General features: G+C 45.0%; 2 protein-coding genes across 3 annotated transcripts in view; one reads left to right on the top strand and one right to left on the bottom strand.

Annotated features, from left to right (window-relative positions):
• LOC137658691 (gastrula zinc finger protein XlCGF8.2DB-like) overlaps positions 1-21,120 on the top strand; it is a 560,850-nt gene that overhangs the window by 388,389 nt on the left and 151,341 nt on the right. The window lies entirely within an intron of this gene.
• LOC137659088 (protein FAM200A-like) lies at positions 5,185-6,854 on the bottom strand. The gene is made up of 2 exons (XM_068394171.1): positions 5,667-6,854; positions 5,185-5,571 (listed from the first exon to the last, which is right to left on the bottom strand). The coding sequence occupies exons 1-2, from the start codon at positions 6,852-6,854 to the stop codon at positions 5,185-5,187; spliced, it is 1,575 nt and encodes a 524-aa protein (XP_068250272.1).

Consider the following 21,120-nt stretch of genomic DNA (forward strand, 5'->3'; position numbering starts at 1 on the left):
GACTACCCCCCCCCCCTTCCCAAGAGAAGGAAGAGTCCTGAATGTCCTCCACCAGCGCTAGTACCAGCCCCACCATCGCCACTGAGGACACCAAGGACTGAGAGCACAGACTCATCCTTGTCTGTCCCTACAACTCCTCAGCAGTCATTTGCAGCAGCAGTCAACCTTTCAACCGCCGTGCCTGAGTCCTCCAATGCCATGGGGACTGAACACGGGACCCACTCCACGGCCTGCAGTTGCACTGATTGCCTTACTAAAGTCCTGCAAGAAGTCTCCACCAGTGCAGGGAACATCCCAACACCACAGCCCAAGAAACCTCTGCTGAAGTTTCGGCTCTCACATACGGACAGCGCACTTTCCTACGCCTCTGTTGCTGCCATGGCTAATAAGCCAGGCTTGCAACTCACTGCCAGAGCCAACAGGAAAGGTGATCTTATCATCTACCCCAAGGATGTCAAGACAGCCAGATCCCTCCAGGAAGACCCAACTCTAACGCTGCTGGATCCTGCATTTATCAGGAAGAAAGCTGTCATCACCAGGTATCCTGTTACGATGCCTATCAATATTGCAACTTGATGCAGCAACATTGACTGTGCTGTTCGCTGCATGAGCAAAGACAACGTCCCTGTTCTACGTCTCATCGCCAACTTCATCGGTCCAGTTCCCTCCAAACTAGATCGAGGAGTATACACCTGAGCCCCTTCACTGTTATAGATGCCAATGTTTTGGCCATCACAAAGAAGAATGCAGAGGCCCTATCATTTGCGGTTTCTGCAGCCAGCGCCACTGCACAGAAGTGTGCATAAAAGCCCACAAGGAAGGACGACACACCACATCCAAGTGCCCCAACTGTTCAAGGCCACACAATGCTTGGAATGAGCGCTGCCCAGAACGTCTCAAGAGGATTGCAGCTATGAAAAACACATCCTCTCCTAATAAGGAGAAACCAGCTTCAATCCAGCCACCAAAAGACCAGCGACATCCTCGCCAGAGAAGACAGTGCCAGCCAGCCACTGTTCTTGTGCCTGCACCTGCAACTGCTCCTCATAAGGACCAGCAACGATCTGCAACTGCTCCTCATAAGGACCAGCAACGACCTGCAACTGCTCCTCATAAGGATCAGCAACGACCCTCATCCTCAATTCTACCCCAAACCTTGGCTCAACAAAGACCTTACAAGACCTCATTCCCATTGCCTTCAAGATCCTCACCAGAGTCCTTTCCTTATATTCGACCCCCACCTTCCTGCAGCTCCTGCAACAATTCAACATTCCAGCTCCAGAGCAGGAATAAGCCTCTGCTTAAACCTACCCCTATTCTCTCCGACTGCAGAAAACTTCTCTCCTCTCCCAGTCTTTCCTACTTACTGGGAATTGCTGCTATCGACACTTTTCCTCTAACTAAAACTTTTCATTCCGTGGACCTAAAAAGGAGTCTCCTTTTTCGGGTTACTTCCCTCCCTTCCATGTCCTTGTCAAATCCCTCCTCTAATCACTCATCCTTTATCCTTTTTCCTGTTCCAGTACCCTTTCAAATCCAACCTTTCCTTTTAATATACCAATTTTTGGCTCTTTTTGGAGTTCTCCTATCTCCACATTGATATTTTCTTACGGGCTATCCAGCGACAAGAGCCCGTGTCATGCTACAGGCATGGCAATCTTCACCAACCAACCAACCAACTCTTTAGAGATGGTAATCTTATAGTATGTCACCGTTTCCCAAAGGAGATTACTGCAAGAACTTAGTGAGTGTGAAAAGTCAGATATATGGCAATGTGTCTCTTCTTGTCCTTAGGTTTATCTGGACCTTCATAAATTTGACAGAGTATTGTTACTTCCTACATAGACAGCACAGGTTGCATAATTTTGCTTCTAACTTCCAGAACTTGTCTAATATATCCGGCAACATCTTTAGGTGGTGCTTCTATATTCCCTTATTCTATGGCGTTGCTTCTAATTTTCTTAATTCATTAACTCCTTCCCACCCAGGACGTACCGTACTACATTGCTTGACAGCCAGCAAGAAATCCCAGGACAAAGCTGCTTCTTCTTTAGATTGCCCGGAACTATCTCCGGATGGGGGCTCTATGGACTATACGTCCTAGCCCCCAAGTCAAAATTTTTGCTCTGCACCTAGAGCTCTTGTGTAGTGATACCTTTCTTTCTTTTGGGGGCACTCATAGAGTGCACCCCTGAGCTGGACTTGCTCTGCACCAGAGCATGATCCTCTTGGCCTGAAGGCCAATTGAGAGTGTGGCTCGCTCCTGAGCATCCAAAACCGGTCCCCTTTCAGGGCCCGAAAGAAACTTTAGTAGTAGGGAATAGTGGTATAGAAGTGAGTCCCAGTAAGTAGGAGAATGGGAGAGGAGGGGAAGAAATTTTAGTAGAAGGAGAAAGGAGTAGATTTAAGTTTAAGAACTTATCTCTCCTCTAAGGGTAGTTGTGGCTGTGGGCTAGGTTGAAGGAGTGAGAGGATGGGATTTATGGTCTGACCGAGGTCAGAATGCCAATTGAGAGTGTGGCTCGCTCCTGAGCATCCAAAACCGGTCCCCTTTCAGGGCCCGAAAGAAACTTTAGTAGTAAGGAATAGTGGTATAGAAGTGAGTCCCAGTAAGTAGGAGAATGGGGGAGGAGGGGAAGAAATTTTAGTAGAAGGAGAAAGGAGTAGATTTAAGTGTAAGAACTTATCTCTCTTCTAAGGGTAGTTGTGGCTGTGGGCTAGGTTGAAGGAGTGAGAGGATGGGATTTATGGTCTGACCGAGGTCAGAATGCCAATTGAGAGTGTGGCTCGCTCCTGAGCATCCAAAACCGGTCCCCTTTCAGGGCCCGAAAGAAACTTTAGTAGTAGGGAATAGTGGTATAGAAGTGAGTCCCAGTAAGTAGGAGAATGGGAGAGGAGGGGAAGAAATTTTAGTAGAAGGAGAAAGGAGTAGATTTAAGTGTAAGAACTTATCTCTCCTCTAAGGGTAGTTGTGGCTGTGGGCTAGGTTGAAGGAGTGAGAGGATGGGATTTATGGTCTGACCGAGGTCAGAAGGATTGAGAAGGGATAGGACTTTGGTGATGTGGTGGATGGTGATGGGATTGAGATCCTGCAAGGACATAGCGTCTAATTGTTGACAGGAGGTCGTCATGGATTTCTGTGGAGCAGGATGCGAACTTGGTGCTTGTACAGGAGTTGAGGAGGTCAAAGGAATAGGTGGTAGGTTGGCTGGTGGTGATGGCAGGTGCAGGAGCTGCCGCTGCTACTGAAGCTGGGGCAGCCTTGCAACGGGTTCTCTTGCGAGGTTTCCTCTGAGGCTTTGGTTGTGTTGCTGTTGTAGTTTTGACAGTGGCATTTGTGGTGTCCGGAGGTACAAGCCTATTTAGACACTCTGGGCACCTTTTGTTCCAGGCATGATGTGACTGGGAACAGTTGGGGCACTTGGCTCGGGTCTCTCTCCAAGCGTTGTGCTCATCAATGCAGATTTGCGTGGGGTGTTTCCTGCTGCAGACTCCACAGATAGCCTGGCTCCTGGAATCAGACTTTTGGTGTCCGAACCGTTGGCAATTGAAGTAACGGAGTAGTTCCTTTTTGAAGTTCTTGATGGGGAAGGTGCCCCACAATCCAAGCTCCAAGGCAGATGGGATAGGTCCTATAAAGGTGACGGTAACTTCCCTGGTGGGTGCCTTACGGCTGCCCAATTTCCTCTTGGCTAGGGAACGTTCTGGCAGTCTTCGATGAGGGATACTGGCATGTTAGTGGGTAGTTGTACACCACCGCTCTCCTTTGTTTCCTGGCAGGATCCAGGAAAGTGAGGGTGGCTTCATTGCTGAGGTGTCTTGCACTATCCCGATCTATGGGGGTGATTATAATATCACCCTTTCAGTTGGTCCTGGCAGTGATCTTTAAGCCAGGGTTGGCATCCGCCATAGCAGCAACAGCTGCATGAAGACGGGATCTCTCCGGTGGCAGGTAACTTGAATTTTGGCAGTTGAATTGCTGTAGTCTATGGGGCATCGACTGAGACCTGATTTCTGCAGATGGCGGTGGCTTCACTAACAGTTGAGTGAGGCACACGGTGCAGTTACAATCCTGCATATGCGTCTCTGTAGGCTGTGTTGTGGGCAGAGTTCAAGGGTCAAGGTCCATGGCAGACTTGTTTGGGTTTTGGGTGGAGGTGGCTGCACCCGTCGTCTCTTCGGGGCCGACTTGTGACACCGAAGAGGGAGGAAGGGTATCCTGTGCAGAGAGGTGATCTGTCTTCTTTTTCTTAGCAGATGGCTGGGTTGGAGAAGGTGGTGGCTGCTGTTCTACACCTGGTTCTTCTGGTTGGACAGAGACCCAGTACTCGTGCAAGCACTTTGGGCAGGTGCATGCTTGGTGATGTGGTTTCTATGGGTCAGGTATGTAGAATTCTGTGTACTTGAGGTCATGCTCCAGCTGGTCCAGGATTGGTTGGAGCGGGCATTTGGTAGGTGGAGAATAGACCCAATTTTTGGGCCGCTGCTCATGCTCCAAAAAGTGAGGTATGCAGGCAACGGTGAATTCTAAACAATCTGAGCATTCACATCTCAGATTGTGCATGAACATGTTTTTGTCTCTAATGGGGATGAAGTTCACATAATGGATGAGTTCCTGTTTGTAGCAGACGTAAAACTCACAGTCTCTGCACTCTGTGAATGCAGTTTTGTTCCTGTAGGACAGGGCTACTCAACTATTATGAGGAAAGGTCCAGTTAGACAAGTTCCACTCTATACATAGGTCCGGAAATTTTTATTACATGAAATCATGAAACTAAAACAACCAATTCGAGAACAGGGTAGTATACCATGATTTTTATCAATTTCATATTCACTGTTTGTTTTATTTATACAAATTTTCAAAACATGGAAATAAAAGTATTAAATTTTATACCTAAACTATAGCAAGACTTGAAGGTTGGGGTATTAAAGCCAACACTTGTTATTGGCACGGGCCTTTCCGTAAACTTGAAGGTTTTTCTCTATGAAAACAACTGAATTTGAGAGTTCTAAAATGAAATAATGTTTCATATTATGGTATTTTAGAAATAAAATTTACCTCTTTTAAAACATAAGAGAATATGAACATTCCCTCTCAGAAAATAAAATTAATTTTCAAATTAAAAGAAAATCAAAACACCACAATAAGAATTTAGTGAGAGAAATTGCACTTTTTGCTTTTTGCTAGTTCCCGAAATTTGGTACTAATGGAGTAATAGCGAATCGAAGACAGTGGTGGAGGTGTTCATTGGTCATATAGGAGCGAAACTTGTTCTTCATTAGGTTCATAGTTGAGAGAGCGGATTCGCAGCAGTAAGTGGAGCCAAACATCTTGAGAATTTGCACTGCTAATCTGTGAAGAGTAGGAAAATTAGCAGGGGATCGTTCTTTTGACCAAAATGTTTCTGGTGTACAATCACCGAATACTTGTTTCAGCGCTACATTCTCTTGAAAGTCAATACGTTCCAGTTGGATTTTAGCAGCATCTTCCCATTTCCAGGTGAGATTTGCTTCCACTGAAAATTCTGTGATATCTGTCACTAGAAAAGGGTTTTGAATGAACAGCAGCAACTGTTTTCCAAGAACAAAATCATCAAAGCGAATCTTAAAATTATTGATCAGCTTCTCAATAAATTGGACATATTCAGTGTCTGTTTCATCTTTACATTCCTCCAAAAGTCTTGGAAAATGGAAAAGTTGGCTCTGAATATCGTCGTTGAAAAGTTCATTTTTTTTTTCTGGAAAGCTCGAATTGCTGAGATCAAGTTGGAGACAGTGTGGTTTTCCCCTTGCAGTTTGACATTGAGATCATTCAAATGTGACATTATGTCTGCCAAAAATCCAACACTTTCAATTTTCTTGTCATCATTCAAAAATTCAGAAAATGCCTTTGCCTTCACACTGTTTTGATCCTCCAGGAAAGTCTGTAACTCCTTCCTAATTGCCCAAAATCGCTCCAAAACTTTTCCCTTATGTAGCCATCTCACATAATTGTGCACAAGTAAATCGTCATAGATTGCATTGACCTCGGTAAGAAAGGTTCGTAGTAGATGATGTTGTAGTGCTGACGTTGATCGAAGGAAGTTTACTAGCTTCATAATAGTCTCCATTACTTCACCATATTCATCTCCCAGACTGGCACACTGAACTGATTGGTGGATTATGCAGTGGTAACTTATCATGTCCGGATTATCTTCCTTTAATCTTGCAACTAGCCCCCTCTCTCGACCAACCATGGCTGGAGCTCCATCTGTAGTCACTGAAATGATGGATTTGACATCTATATTTCTTGATTCTAACATGCTTTTCAAGGATCCATAAATATCCTCTCCCCGTGCTCTTCCTTTAAGGTCAGTCACACCCAACAAGTCCTGGCAAAATTTTTTCTCCCCTGCATCATAATATCTCACAAAAACAAAGAGTTGAGCATTGTCGGTACTGTCTGTTGATTCATCAATAGCCAGTGAGATAGAAGGTGCTTTTTTCAGTCCTTGATCAAGTTGCGACATAAGATCAACAGCCAATAGTTCCGTTCTCCTCATTGATGTGGCATCAGATAATGGATTCTGCTTTATTCTATCATTTATTTGATTTTTCTGTTTATCATCAAACAATATATCTGCTGTTTCCAGCATACATTCTTTAACAATTTCCGCATCAGTAAAGGATTTCTTGTGTTTTCCCAAGATCCAGGCTATTCTCAGTGAACATTCTGTTGCTCTCTCCTGGGCTGTCATGGTATTGGCAAGAACTATGGTTGACTTTTCATACTGCGATTTTAGCATATTTATTTTATTTTTTCTCTCCAGTTCCTTGTTGATACATCTTTTCAAATCCACTGTGTTTAGTTTCATAATGGCGTTTCATATTACTGCTCTTCACTTAGGCAATGGTTTCGCTACATATAAGGCAAATCAGCTTAGAGCTGGTTTTGGGAAGAATGAAAGCAAACTGTTGTATCCATTCTTCCTTGAAGGAACGATTTTCATCATCAAACTTTCTTCTCTTCGAACATGCCATGTCTCATGTAAAGGGATGAATTAAGTTAGGCCAGTTTAGCAAAATTACTAATTTGCAATGGGAGTAAATATCTGGGTACTCCAACTCGCAGTACTATCAACTCCCAGTACTTCACAAAATTTCAACACAATATTAACTCCTGTACTTCACAAAATACCAACACAATATCACTCCCAGTACTTCACAGCGATGAGCAAAAACCCATCCCTGCGAACACCTCTCACCCCCTCTACGTGCACACCCAAACACACAAACCCGCACATATAGGCGCAGACAGCTGAGACAGCATTAATCAGTCACACACACTCGATATATCCATACACCGATACACACAATTCAGCGATACCAACTACATCTCACACACACAAACACAGCGACAAATTTCACCTACATTCATACCCATCAAACCACAATGCGTTTACGTTTCGCAATACGTTTCAATATTCAGTACCCTACAAACGTACTCCTGATTTATTTATGAACAAATCATACTATTGATAGGAGGTCTAATATTACATCAGACACGTCAAGAACAACAAAACTCATACCAAAATTCAGCCGTGCCTCGCCCGCCATTAACAACAAAAGCCAGTACAGCTGATTTTTTTTTTTAATATTTTCTGTTAATGCAAGAGCAGTAACAGAAAATGCTAAATCACGCGGAAACTATTATAAATAAATGAATATATATATATATATATATATATATATATATATATATATATATATATATATATATATATATATAGTCCTGGGAGCATTCGTAAGTTAAATACTGTACATAAAAACTATAGACCCCTGACTCACAGCTGAGGAAATACACTTGCAAGAATCCATCACCAGGACCTTTGTGTTACTTAAATATATATTCTTCTCCTGGGACCTGGGGTCCAACTACAACACTCAGAAGGTCCGGATTCGAACTGCAGGCCGCCAGTTGAGTAGCCCTGCTGTAGAGTTTCCTACAATGTTTGAGGCTCTCTGGATACAAGCTCCAGACAAAGTCCTTCAGTCTGGTGTGACCCACTGACATAATGCTTGTTGGTAGTCAGCTGTGTTAGAGAATACGATGTAGCAGCTGCAAAAGTCGGCATACCGCCGAAAATTTCAGCACTGCCGAAAATTTCGGCACTGGCTGAAAAATACTGCTATCTGGCTGTCAGGGGACCTCTGGGATCCCCTGAGGTAGATGGCTAGGTTCTTGACTCGAAGATAGATCTTCACAACATCGGAGCTGATGACCATGAATGATGGGACGTAGCGTAATACGTTCTTCCACTCTCTCTTTTGTACCTAGAGCTGGTGCGTTGGGATTGTGTATTTGAAGACTTCTCATTGCTGGGATATGCTGTCTCATCCTCTGTGGAACATAAGCTCCGCCCACTAGCCAATCAGAGCAAAGGAGTAAGGCATCTGGTGACGTTTCAGTGACGGAATTGAGATGTCACCATATTTTACCAATGGGAGCTCAGTATTTCAATCTTTCCGTCTTTTCCCGTTATTTATCACTCAGGGAGACATGTCGACTCGCATATAGACAACAGTGCAACTGTAGAATTCTTTTGATTATCATTCTGGTTGCTTCTTTATAAATTTCCGCTCGTATTTTTTAGTCATGGGTGACTCTGGAGATTCCTCAGATGAAATATATGTACCAGGGGAATCTGATGATGAAAGCAAGACATCAGATAGTGTGCAATCAGTAAGTGATTGCAAATTATTTGATGATATTGAGCCAGTCACAGAAGAAGGTTGGCGGTTGTTGTCCGACATCTTTGATGATTCTCGGCCAGATCCTGTTGCTTCCATTAGCGATCCCAGTCACGGGGTGGATAATTATTTGTCTCAGGATGATTTTCCTTCAACTGACGTGGCATTTGAATATTTTATGGAGACAGAAAACACACGTGAAATGCATGTTTTTTTTTTTTGTTTTTTTTTTATTACTCATACTGATGGGAGTGGATAAAAAACGTGATATGCATATGTATTGGTCACGTGATACTTTGACTTTATTTTTTTCCTTTAATTTTCTCCTTCCCCAGAATAGGCGAGTTGAAAAATAATTTTTATTTTTTCCTATAATTTTCTCCTTCCCCAGAATAGGGCTCCGAGAGATACTGAGTAACCAAAAACGATGGCACTTGAGTACTGCAGTAGGCCATGGGGAAGCTCGTGTATCTTTCCCTATATATATATATATATTTTTGGGCTCAAGCCATGTCGTCCTGATGGAAGTTCCTTAAAGGCAGCTTCCTAGGGTATATTACAACTACGGCGATATTCCCAGAGAATTTACCTTAAGGTACCCAGAATTCTAACTCCTGGAGCGAGTATCCGTAAAAAAGACCTTAGGGATATCGTAAATATCAGCGGACGTATTCTTGACACGCCTCATAGCAATCTATACCCCGAATAGAGTTAACACTTCGTAGGGGTCAAATGGCAAGAAAACGAAAACGATAAGAAAGGGGGGAGCCGTTCGTAAGGCATCTCTCCTCCCCGTTTCGTAAGCGTGCCCTGCGCCGCTAACGGCGCCATCTGTATTCCTTTTTGCGTAGCTATACGACTCGGTGTTTTTCCCTGTGTTACTACCAAAATCTTGGATTTACTCGCTTATTATGCTTTCTCCAACTTCTTCTGCCTCGGATAAGTTGAGTACTATTTCTTTTATGTATAAATGTAGGCTCTTGTTTAAAATTAAAGTAATTAAAAGAGTTATCTTTGATACAAGAGCTGTTGCCTGCTGGAGGCGTCATGGACGCTGTCGCTCGCTAGAATAGGATTTATTTGTTAGCAAGAGCGACGTTCCCAGCCCCTTGCGCTTTAATAATTAGCTGCTTAGCTTAATTAGGAATTCTGTTATGATGCGATAGTAGTGTGCCTGGCGAAAGTTTTGCCTAGGCTGACCAACACTAGTCTTCGTAGCCTAGTTGTTGGCCCTTGTACTTCCTGCATGATAATTAGTCTTCCAAGTGTGATTTTATATTGCTTAAAGCGTTAGGCAACGTTATACATATAAGCTCTTTCGAGTATTTTCCAAGATAGTATTGGAGTGAGTTTCGGTGATTTAGGTAATCGATTCTCTTAGTGCCTAGGCTAGGTTGTCTTAGGTCATTATAATATTATCTGTTTCCCCGTTTGCTCCCTTCTCTTCGGGGAAGGGGCAAACCCTTTCCCTCTGTTTAAGCCCTAGGCTTAACTCTAGTGGTTTGTTTGAATTAAATTTCAAATATAACTATGCTGGAGTAGTACTGTACCTTCCTGCTCCAACTGACTTGGTTCAGAGGGGGACAGTACAGCAGTGTATTAGTCTGAGTCCGTGTTGGTCTAGCGTGGGGCAGAGTCTCCCTTGCTGACTGACACGGGCATAGGAGGTTTATCCTCCTTGGATCACCTTGTTGGGTTCCTGTAGTTGATCCCTTCACTCGGTGACCCCTCAGACTTGTCCTCTTTGCCGTTCCGGATTCGGGATATGTTCCCTTTCCGGAATAGCAATTCCTTCCTTCCCTTGGTTTTAGGGAGGCAGCCAGTAGTGCCGGCCTCCCTCCCGGGATTTCTCTGGCTGAGATGAGCTTTCTTAGTTGGGAATGATCCTTAACCAAGGCAAGGTTGGACAGGACCCTCTGTCCTTCCCTTCTATTTTTCCGTTTCCTTTGTGTCAGTCGTCCGCATCCGTACCTAGCCTAGGTTAGGATGGGGAACTGACGTGGTCCCCTGTCGGCCGGCAGAGTGTGCCGACCGGCAGAGACCCTTTCTTTTGAGTGCTGCCCGGTCCTTCCTTGGTCCCTCAACCGCTGCCGTCTGTAGATTCAGTAAGCAGTGGTTAGGAAGCCTGACTTAGTGTCTCCCCTTCCTCTCGGCACTCTTTCGGGTGCCGGGCGCAGAGGTTCATAACCTCTTAGCCCGGCACTCATTCTGTTGTCTTCTTATGTGTTGTCCTTGCCGTCTGCCGGCCTAGGGGCCGGCCGTCGGTGGGGGGGTGTTCTCCAGTTCTCTTGCTGTCGGTCGGCGGTGGTTATATGCCTTTGCCGGCCGGTCTCTTGCTCATCTGCCGGCCACTATGAGTGGCGGTCGGCAGCCGAGCGCTACCTGGTGTGGATGCCAGCCGGCAGGGTTTGCTTACCGCTGCCGGCCGGCCTGCTACACTGCTCGGTTAGCCGGCCACTAAGAGTGATGGCCGGCAACACGGTGCTACCCGGGTGGCTGCGGACCGGCAACCACTGCCGGCCGGTTCAGGCATGGGAACTGGAGTTCTCCCCAATAGGGGTGATCTGAAGTTGTATACTTGAGATCTACCTTTGGAAAAAGGGGGGGGGGTACTGACCGGCAAGAGCCGGCCGGCACACCACCCTCATGTACTGTATCAGTTCTTTCTTGGGTGGTGTATTCTACCAAGGGAGACCATGATATAGTAGGTTACAACACTGTTTTTCTAACTTACTTGTGTTACTTTGTGCAATCACTTGGTGTCGCCTTACAAGGATAAAAAGAAAATTCTTTTCATCTCTGGCCAGAATGGTAAAATCTTACCTTAGGTGTGAGCTACACCTAATTTCCCTCGGGAAATATGATCTCTGGTTATTCTAGTAAAGACTAACTACGTGATTTTATGGCTGGTGGGCTTCCACAGGTGATTGTGTGGGTTTCACAAGTAGGTGTCTTTCCCTTATTCTTTGTGAATGCTCATTTTTACATGTGAATTGAAATTCACTTTATATTCATGGAAATTTTCTTCTTTTACAGGAGGAGCATCCGAAATGTGATAGTGTCTTCTGCAATGTCCGCAGCAAGAACTTTTGCGGACATGTCTCGTGTAGGAGGCACGCGGCTTGCGCAGCCTCCAATGATGATCATCGCTACTGGGATCCGCAGGTATGTGCAGTATGTACTAACCTGCTATCAGAGGCTTTTGAATCCCCTAGGTCGGCGGAGTCAAGGGATGCAGCGAGGGAGAAGCTCCGTTTATGGGTAAGGGGTTTCCAGAAGAACACCACTGGACCTTATCTTCCTAACGAGAAGATGAGGGCATACCTTTTTCCCAAAGCTTCTACTGACGCTGTTGTTCCCCAGCCTCGGCCGGAGATCCCTCTCGTCCAGATCCCAGTGGAGGAGGATGTTGCGGATGCCATGCAGGACATCCAGCTGGATGACAAGATGTCTGACCTGTCCGACCGTGCGGAACAGGACCTCCTCGCAGAGGGTGAGGAGGAGGATCAAGATCCGATTGCCGTGGAGGAAGAGGTTCCCATACCTTCAGACGTTCCGGTTCAGGCCCCTGAACCTATCCCCTCTACTTCGTCCGCTCTTCCAGCAGAGCTGGGACAGGCTCTCTCTCCCATCGTTGGTATGATACAACAGATGCAGAGGGAGAATAATCAGAAGGCCGCTGCAATGGAGCTCCAGATGCAGAAGATCACAGCATCACGTGGACCTCCAAAGAAGCTCAACGTGAAGGACCTTCCTCTGTGCTCGGATGCCAACCCGTGGAGATATGCCGAGCACATGCCGATGACGGTCGGGAAGATCGTCATGTCGTAGAAACTGGGCTCAGTTCCCCTTGAGGAGGTGGAATTCTGGCCCAGTAGAGGGGCCTACCCGGACTGTTATGTCCGTCTGAAGAAGGAGCCGGCCTCGAAGGAGGAGATGGAACCGAAGGAGGTGATCATCCTGGATCACTCCAAGGCTCAAGCTGCCTTAACATCTGCATTGAAGGAGAGGGGGTTCTCAAACTCTAAAGTTGCTGCTTTGAGTAAGAAGCACCCCTCCTTCGTATCCTCCCCGGCTAGGGCCTTCCCCTTTATGCAGAAAGGGTTCGCGGCCGTTTTGAAGGCGGTTGAAGCTGGCAAACCATGTCCATCTCTGGAGGAATGCAAACCACTGTCGTTGGCCTTGCCGTTGGATAACAAGGACTGGAAGGAGGTACACCTCACCTTCTCGGTTGGGAAGTTGGACGCCGATATTGCAGGTCAGCAGTTCGGCGAAAACCTTCCCAAGTTGTCGGAATTCCTCCTACGGAGGGAATTGGACACAAAGGAGCGTCTGGCAGCCTCGATGTCTCTCCAGACTAACATGGAGACAATGGCTAGCGACCCCAAGATGCCTGAGATGTTCATGGTAATGGCCAAGATCCATCTGGCCACGGTGACTAAGGACCTCTATTGCTTTGTCAAAGCGAGGAGGGCCTGTAGAGAGTTTGTTTTCGCCTCGGCCACAGTGAGGCATGAACCCAAGAGACTCATTTCATCTAGCATCTGGGGTAAAGATCTCTTTCCCAATGAAGTGGTCAAGGAGGTGGTGGACAAGGCAGCCACTGAGAACCGTAATCTTCTCCTTAAGTGGGGCCTGTCCCTTAAGAGGAAGTCTTCCCCTGATGAGGGCCCTCAGCCGAAAGGAAAGGCGGAGAAATCGAGGTTTTCTTCCCGTCCAGCCAAGCCTTTCAGACCACAACGACAGCAGCAGCAGCAGCCAGCTTTGCCTCCGGTACCACAACTGGTAGCCCAGACCCCGACCACCTTCCAATGGGTACCCCAAGCCGTGTCATCAGCATCCCCGGCATTCAATCCAGTGTTCGAAGGGCAATCGACCACGTTTCGAGCAAAGCCCAGAGGTGCAGCCAGAGGTTCGGCGAGACGCCCCTCTAGGGGAAGAGGATTCAGAGGTGGTCGCGGCCAGGGAGGCAAGACTGCAGGGCAGTCAAAGTGAAGTGTCGCCGGTAGGTGGGAGACTACAGTATTTCCGGGATCGCTGGACCTTCGATCCCTGGGCCCACAGCCTGCTCAAAAATGGACTGGGTTGGAGTTGGTACAGTACTCCGCCCCTGTGCCCTCAATTTTTCCAACACTCCACCCCCGTTTTGGAGGAGTACATTCAAGAACTGTTGGAGAAAAAGGTGATCCGGAGGGTAAAGTCCATCAAGTTTCAAGGGAGGCTGTTTTGTGTTCCCAAGAAAGACTCGGGGAAACTCAGAGTCATTCTGGACTTGTCACCACTCAACAAGTTCATAGTGAACCACAAGTTCAAGATGTTAACGTTACAACACATAAGGGCCTTACTGCCCAAGAGGGCATATACCGTCTCCATCGATTTGTCAGACGCATATTGGCACGTTCCAATAAGTCGCCGTCTCTCCCCCTACATAGGATTCAAGCTACAACAAAAACTTTATGCTTTCAGAGCGATGCCTTTCGGGCTAAACATAGCCCCAAGGATCTTTACGAAGCTTGCGAGCGCAGCGCTCAAATAGTTACGCCTAAAAGGGTTCCAGGTAGTAGCCTACCTGGACGATTGGTTGGTGTGGGCAGCATCCAGAGCGGAATACTTGCAGGCTTCCCTACAGGTGATTCAGTTCCTGGAATATCTAGGTTTCATGATCAACAGAAAGAAGTCTCGTCTTTCTCCAGCTCAGAGGTTCCAGTGGTTGGGAATTCACTGGGATCTAGTGTCACACCGTTTTTCCATTCCGATGTCGAAAAGGAAGGAAATAGCGGGGTCTGTCAGGAGACTTCTAGGTTCCGAGAGGATATCAAGACGCGAACAAGAGAGGGTTTTGGGCTCTCTTCAATTCGCATCAGTAACAGACCCAGTGCTAAGAGCACAGCTAAAAGATGCAGCGGGAGTTTGGAGAACCTTTGCATCGAAAGAGCGAAGGGACTTGAAGAGACCGGTCCCACTTCGGCTACGTTCTCTTCTCAGACCGTGGTCTCAAGCCAGTCGTCTAAAGAGGTCAGTACCTCTTCAGCCACCCCCCCCCCCCCCGTCAGTGACAATCCACACAGACGCCTCAAAGGTAGGGTGGGGAGGTCACTCCCATCGGAAAAAAGTGCAAGGGACCTGGTCCAAGCTATTTGGGACTTTTCACATAAAATTTCTAGAAGCTATGGCAGTGCTTCTTACCCTGAAGAAAGTATCCCCACGTCACTCGATCCATGTAAGGTTGGTACTGGACAGCGAGGTGGTAGTGAAATGTCTGAATCGGCGGGGATCGAGATCTCCACCTCTCAACCAGGTAATGTTAGCCATATTTCGACTGGCGGAGAAGAAGAAGTGGCACCTGTCAGCAGTTCACCTTCAAGGAGTCCGGAATGTGACCGCGGACGCTCTATCCAGGGTTACACCGATAGAGTCGGAATGGTCCCTAGACGCAGGATCATTCTCCTTCATCTTGAGACAAGTCCCAGAACTGCAGATAGACCTCTTCGCGACGAAGGACAACAAGAAGCTGCCGAGATATGTGTCCCCATACGAGGACCCCTTGGCGGAAGCAGTAGATGCGATGTCCCTCGATTGGAACAGATGGTCCAGGATCTACCTGTTTCCCCCTCATAATCTGATGTTGAGGGTCCTCAACAAACTGAGATCCTTCAAGGGAGTAGCAGCAATAGTGGCCCACAAGTGGCCGAACAGTGTATGGTTCCCTCTAGCTCTGGAACTACGACTAGAGTTTCTACCACTCCCGGACCCAGTTCTGTCCCAGCAAGTCCAGAAGTCGACTGTCTACGCTTCATTACAGAAAACCCGGACCCTGCAGCTCATGATTTTCTCTCCCTAGCGGTGAAGAAACGGTTCGGAATCTCGAAAGATAGCATCGACTTCCTGGAAGAATATAAGTGTAAGTCTACTAGAAGGCAGTACGAATCAGCATGGAAGAAATGGGTAGCCTTTGTCAAAGACAAGAATCCGCACGAGATCTCTACGGAGTTCTGCCTATCCTTCTTCATCCACCTCCACGGACAGGGGCTGGCAGCTAACACGATTTCTACATGTAAGTCAGCTCTGACAAGACCCATTCTATATGCCTTCCAGGTAGATCTCGCTAACGAGATGTTTAACAAGATCCCGAAGGCCTGTGCTAGGCTTAGACCTTCAGCTCCTCCAAAGCCTATTTCATGGTCTTTAGACAAAGTCCTTCATTTTGCCTCATTACTGGATAATGAGGAGTGTGCATTGAAGGACCTGACTCAAAAAGTGATCTTCCTTTTTGCCCTTGCTTCTGGGGCCAGAGTTAGTGAGATTGTAGCCCTCTCGAGAGAGGAGGGCCGGGTTCAGTTCCTGGATGGGGGAGAACTGAACCTGTTTCCGGACCCTACGTTTCTCGCTAAGAACGAGTTGCCCACCAACAGGTGGGGTCCCTGGAGAATCTGCCCTCTGAAAGAAGATGCATCTCTATGTCCCGTAGAATGCCTAAAGGTCTATCTTCGTAGAACTTCAGACTTCCATGGGGGCCAACTATTCAGAGGAGAAACATCGGGCTCGAATTTATCTTTAAATCAGCTTAGGGCGAAAATTACATATTTTATTCGCAGAGCGGATCCTGACAGTTCACCCGCAGGTCATGATCCGAGGAAAGTTGCTTCATCCTTAAACTTCTTTAACTTTATGGATTTTGAACACCTTCGTTCATACACTGGCTGGAAGTCTTCCAGGGTATTCTTTCGCCACTATGCTAAGCAAGTGGAGCAGCTAAAGAGGTCTGTGGTAGCAGTTGGTTGCGTCGTTAACCCTGCTGTTTAACTCTGCGAGGAACAGTGGAATTATTTGGGACTTTGATTCTTGGGTGAGTGTATAGTTATATGCATTGCTATAACTAGTAGTGAAGGCTCTGGGAGCCCACAGTGACTGTTCCAGCGTTATGGTGATGGTAGCACAAGTACAGACAGGTGTGCCGAGCGTTTCTGACGCTAATGTCAGTGGATAGTAACATGGACGTTTAACTTTGATACCTTGGTATGTGACAAGTGACCTGATTGTTTTCTTTCAGATAACCATACATCCATGCACTACGGTACTTGTGTAAATTGTTGGTCATCCACCTATCATATGTATATATTTGTGGTAACCATGTCTATTTATTGTTACTCAATAAACTTGTTCTCGGGAACCTTGCGTCTCCTTCACCTATATTGATTTCATTTTAATTATTGAGCATTTAGCCTATGTATATTAATCGGGGATATCTATAATAGCCTATTCCTTAATGCAAGCCTGGTTGCACTGGTTTATACTTTCCTTAGCACAAAGGGCTCCACCCCTCTCTGAGGACGGTGGCGGCAGCAAGTTTAATCCTACGCAGATATAACCCTTTTGTCTATTTCTACTTCGACCAGGGTGCTGGTCGGGATTTTTCCCTTGGATGCTGTAGTTCCGTAAGGACTATGCTTTACTTCATATAGAGTGAGACCACTATATTGTACTGGCTTGCGAGTGATTCATACATAGGTATATGTACTCTTCGTTCGTTTCTAGAGTCTAGTAGGACTCCTCCCTGTAGGGGGCAGGAAGCGCTTTCATGGCTTATGATTAGTGAAAAGATGTATAACGGTAACATCTTAGGTCTTTCAGTCGAGTTAACTAAGAAACATTCCTGAGGAGTACGGCACGTATTGAGAATCCACAGATACAGTAATGCTCTGGTATACTTCCATCAGGACGACATGGCTTGAGCCCAAAAAACGGATTTTGAGCGAAGCGAAAAATCTATTTTTGGGTAAGATGGCCATGTCGTCCTGATGGACCCGCCCTGTCCCTTTTCAAAAAAAAAAAAAAAAAAAAAAAGAAAAGGGCTGTAGGACCCCTCCCTACATACAGTATCTGTAGCACCTCGTGTATCGCTACAAGGAATACAGATGGCGCCGTTAGCGGCGCAGGGCACACTTACGAAACGGGGAGGAGAGATGCCTTACGAACGGCTCCCCCCTTTCTTATCGTTTTCGTTTTCTTGCCATTTGACCCCTACGAAGTGTTAACTCTATTCGGGGTATAGATTGCTATGAGGCGTGTCAAGAATACGTCCGCTGATATTTACGATATCCCTAAGGTCTTTTTTAGGGATACTCGCTCCAGGAGTTAGAATTCTGGGTACCTTAAGGTAAATTCTCTGGGAATATCGCCGTAGTTGTAATATACCCTAGGAAGCTGCCTTTAAGGAACTTCCATCAGGACGACATGGCCATCTTACCCAAAAATAGATTTTTCGCTTCGCTCAAAATCCGTTATATATATATATATATATATATATATACACACACATATATATATATATATATATATATATATATATATATATATATATATACACACATATATATATATATATATATATGTGTGTGTGTGTGTATATATAGGAACATATATATAAACCCAAGAACACATATACATACATAAAGTATATAATTAAAACTAACATTTATAAATCACGGATATAGCTATATATATAGAGACAGTTTCAGAGTACCTACATGCACACATACATATATATATAGAAATTCATGCATAGATATATGCACACATACATACACTTTCATATATACATTATAATCAATAAAGAAACATGATTAATGATGAGAAGCATGCTCTAATTGGGATATTTGATTTTGGGTTTATCTGGTATAGCTTACTCGCAAGCGGTTGCGTCATATGGGTGGGAAGGGGTTAAGCTAAACATATGCTCTGTTGTATCATCTGCCTCACTACACCAACCGCCAAAGACTATTTCTATCATATCTAACTTAGTTTTTATTACCTTTTACTTCCTTGGTATTAAGTTCCCCTATGCATCTCTTCTTTCAGTATTACTTACAAATATCAGTTTGGACATTAGTTTTTTCTTTTCTTTCAATTTCTTGTGATAAATATGTTTCATCAAAACTTTATCAATTTCCATTACATGGGATATACTCCAACTTTATATCGTGTCATGTTTGCCTCAAGTAAATGAGACAATTCAAAATGATTCCTACACAAATAAAAACCTTCGTCATTATAAATGTCTTGAAAATACAGTAACTCCAATTTAGAAAAAAAAATGCAATTTAACAGAAAGCAGGTAAATATGTAAACGAAAAGAAAATATAGATAAATATCATTCAAGCATAATTTTATTTGATGGAAAAAATATTTTAAATGTTGATTCTAATTTTACTATTTTTATTTATAGAGCTCTCTTTTTATTTATTCGTGTTTCAACATCTGCCGTAAAGCAACAGAAAGAAAATAAAAACCTAAGACATATCCAATGTCAATTAATTCTCTGCAGCTGCAAGATAATCGATATGGCCTAAAATATCAACAGAAACAGACATTATTATTATTATTATTATCATCATTATTAGCTACTCTACAACACTAGTTTGAATACAGGTATGCTATAAGCCCAAGAACTCCAATACGGAAAAAGTCAAGCAAGGAAAGGAATTAGGAGAATTAATAAATAAAAAAAATATAAAATAGCTTAACCCTTTGGTGCTTATGCCTTTACAAAAGTCGGCGTGAGGTTCAGATCATATGACCTTTGCAGAAAAAATGATGTTCGCGAACATTATTATTATTTTTTTTTTCTTTTTACGTCCAAACTATAACAGATTAATGCTAGGATCACAAATTCACATATATTGCTCCCGTTTACTGGCATAAGTCGAAATTTCCCTCTTTTATGTTCTGTTGGGGAGAGTATCGGTCTGTCCGGGTAGTGGGCCGGACACAGCGTTCCGCGCAAATCGGAGGCATGGGGTTTATCGGGGAAAAAATCAACTGGGACAAATTGACTAATTGGCATCCTTTTATACAAGTTGGCATCTACATATCTGCATAGGTGGAAGCTAGCCAGTGTGTTTCCTGTAGTCGTGGAGTGAGGTTGTGTCAGGTTGAGAGGGCCGAGTTGCAATCGTTCTTTTGTGAGTTCGTGTGGCATTTTTGTGTATCAAACCCCCCCCCCCAAGTGATGTCTAGACCCCGTACAAGTCACGATGACATTGTTAGAGTGATAACCTGTCATAATTTAGGTCTGCAAACGAAGGAAATAGTGAAGAATACTGGCGTGAACGAGAGGACAGTGAGGCGCTTGGTGGCGAAGTACAAGGCAGGAGGTAGCGCCGAGATCCCTTCTCACTCCCAGGCTGGAAGATTCCTGATCGTACTTTAGTTATATTAAAGCGAAGCCTAGAAGAAAATCAAACATTAACGGCTAAGCAACTGAAAGAACAGAACCCTAAATTGTTGAGCGACGTCAGTGTTCGTACGATTCAGGAAAACCTGTCGAAGCGCCTCGACTACGGGAAAGTGATCGCGAGAAAGAAGCCCGCTTTAACTTTGAAACAAAGGCAGAGGAGGGTTGCTTTTGCCAAGACATACAAGGATTGGACCTTGGAGCAGTGGCGAAGTGTCTTGTGGAGTGACGAAGCGACCTTTTGTGTGAGTGAGACGACCGGGAAAAAAGTGTGGCGGCGAAAGGGGTCAGATCCTCTTAAGCCTAATCTCACGGCCAAGACAGTTAAGCACCCAGCATCGCTTATGGGTTGGGGTTTGTTTGCCTACGGTGGTGCCCCAAGCCTTGTTGTTTTCCCTAAAGGCATAACGGTTAATGCTGACCGCTATTTGAACATTTTAAAAGACAATTTAGCGGATTGTTTTGCGGCTACAGGAGCTGAAATTTTTCAGCAGGACGATGCCCCTTGCCATACGGCTAAAAAAGTGAAAAAGTGGCTGGAAAATAGCGAAGTGAACTATATTCCTGATTGGCCAGGTCAAAGTCCTGATATTTCGCCCATTGAGAACCTTTGGGCGATAGTTAAAGCCCACCTTCGTAAAGAAGTGACGACAAACGTAACACTTCTCGAGGCGGCGCTCCATAAGGTGTGGGCGGAAATACCTGCCGAAATACTACAAAACCTCGCCAATAGTGTTCCTCAATGACTTTTGGAGTATCGATTTCCCCCCCCCCCCCCCCCCCCCGGGAAAAGAAGCCCGGTCTGTTATTTCCCTAGGGGGAATTTCAGCCTAAGATATTTTTCCCCCCTAGGCCATTTCTTCCCCCCCCCCCTTACAGAGAAACTATTTTGAGGAATTAAATAATCAACAGTAAGTTTGACAAAATATTAGGAATATATATATATATATATATATATATATATATATATATATATATATATATATATATATACACAATGTTATGCAACATTACGATGCCATTGCTAACGTTAGCAATGCTACGGTAATGTTAACGAGTATTTTAAAGCATTTTTCCCTATACCCTTTACACAAAATGTAAAAGGTACAAAAGGGTACAGAACCTAACAAACCCACCAAACCTAACCTAGAAGTTCC

The sequence above is a fragment of the Palaemon carinicauda genome, chromosome 19 (assembly GCF_036898095.1).
Source record: "Palaemon carinicauda isolate YSFRI2023 chromosome 19, ASM3689809v2, whole genome shotgun sequence".
Lineage (NCBI taxonomy): Eukaryota > Metazoa > Arthropoda > Malacostraca > Decapoda > Palaemonidae > Palaemon > Palaemon carinicauda.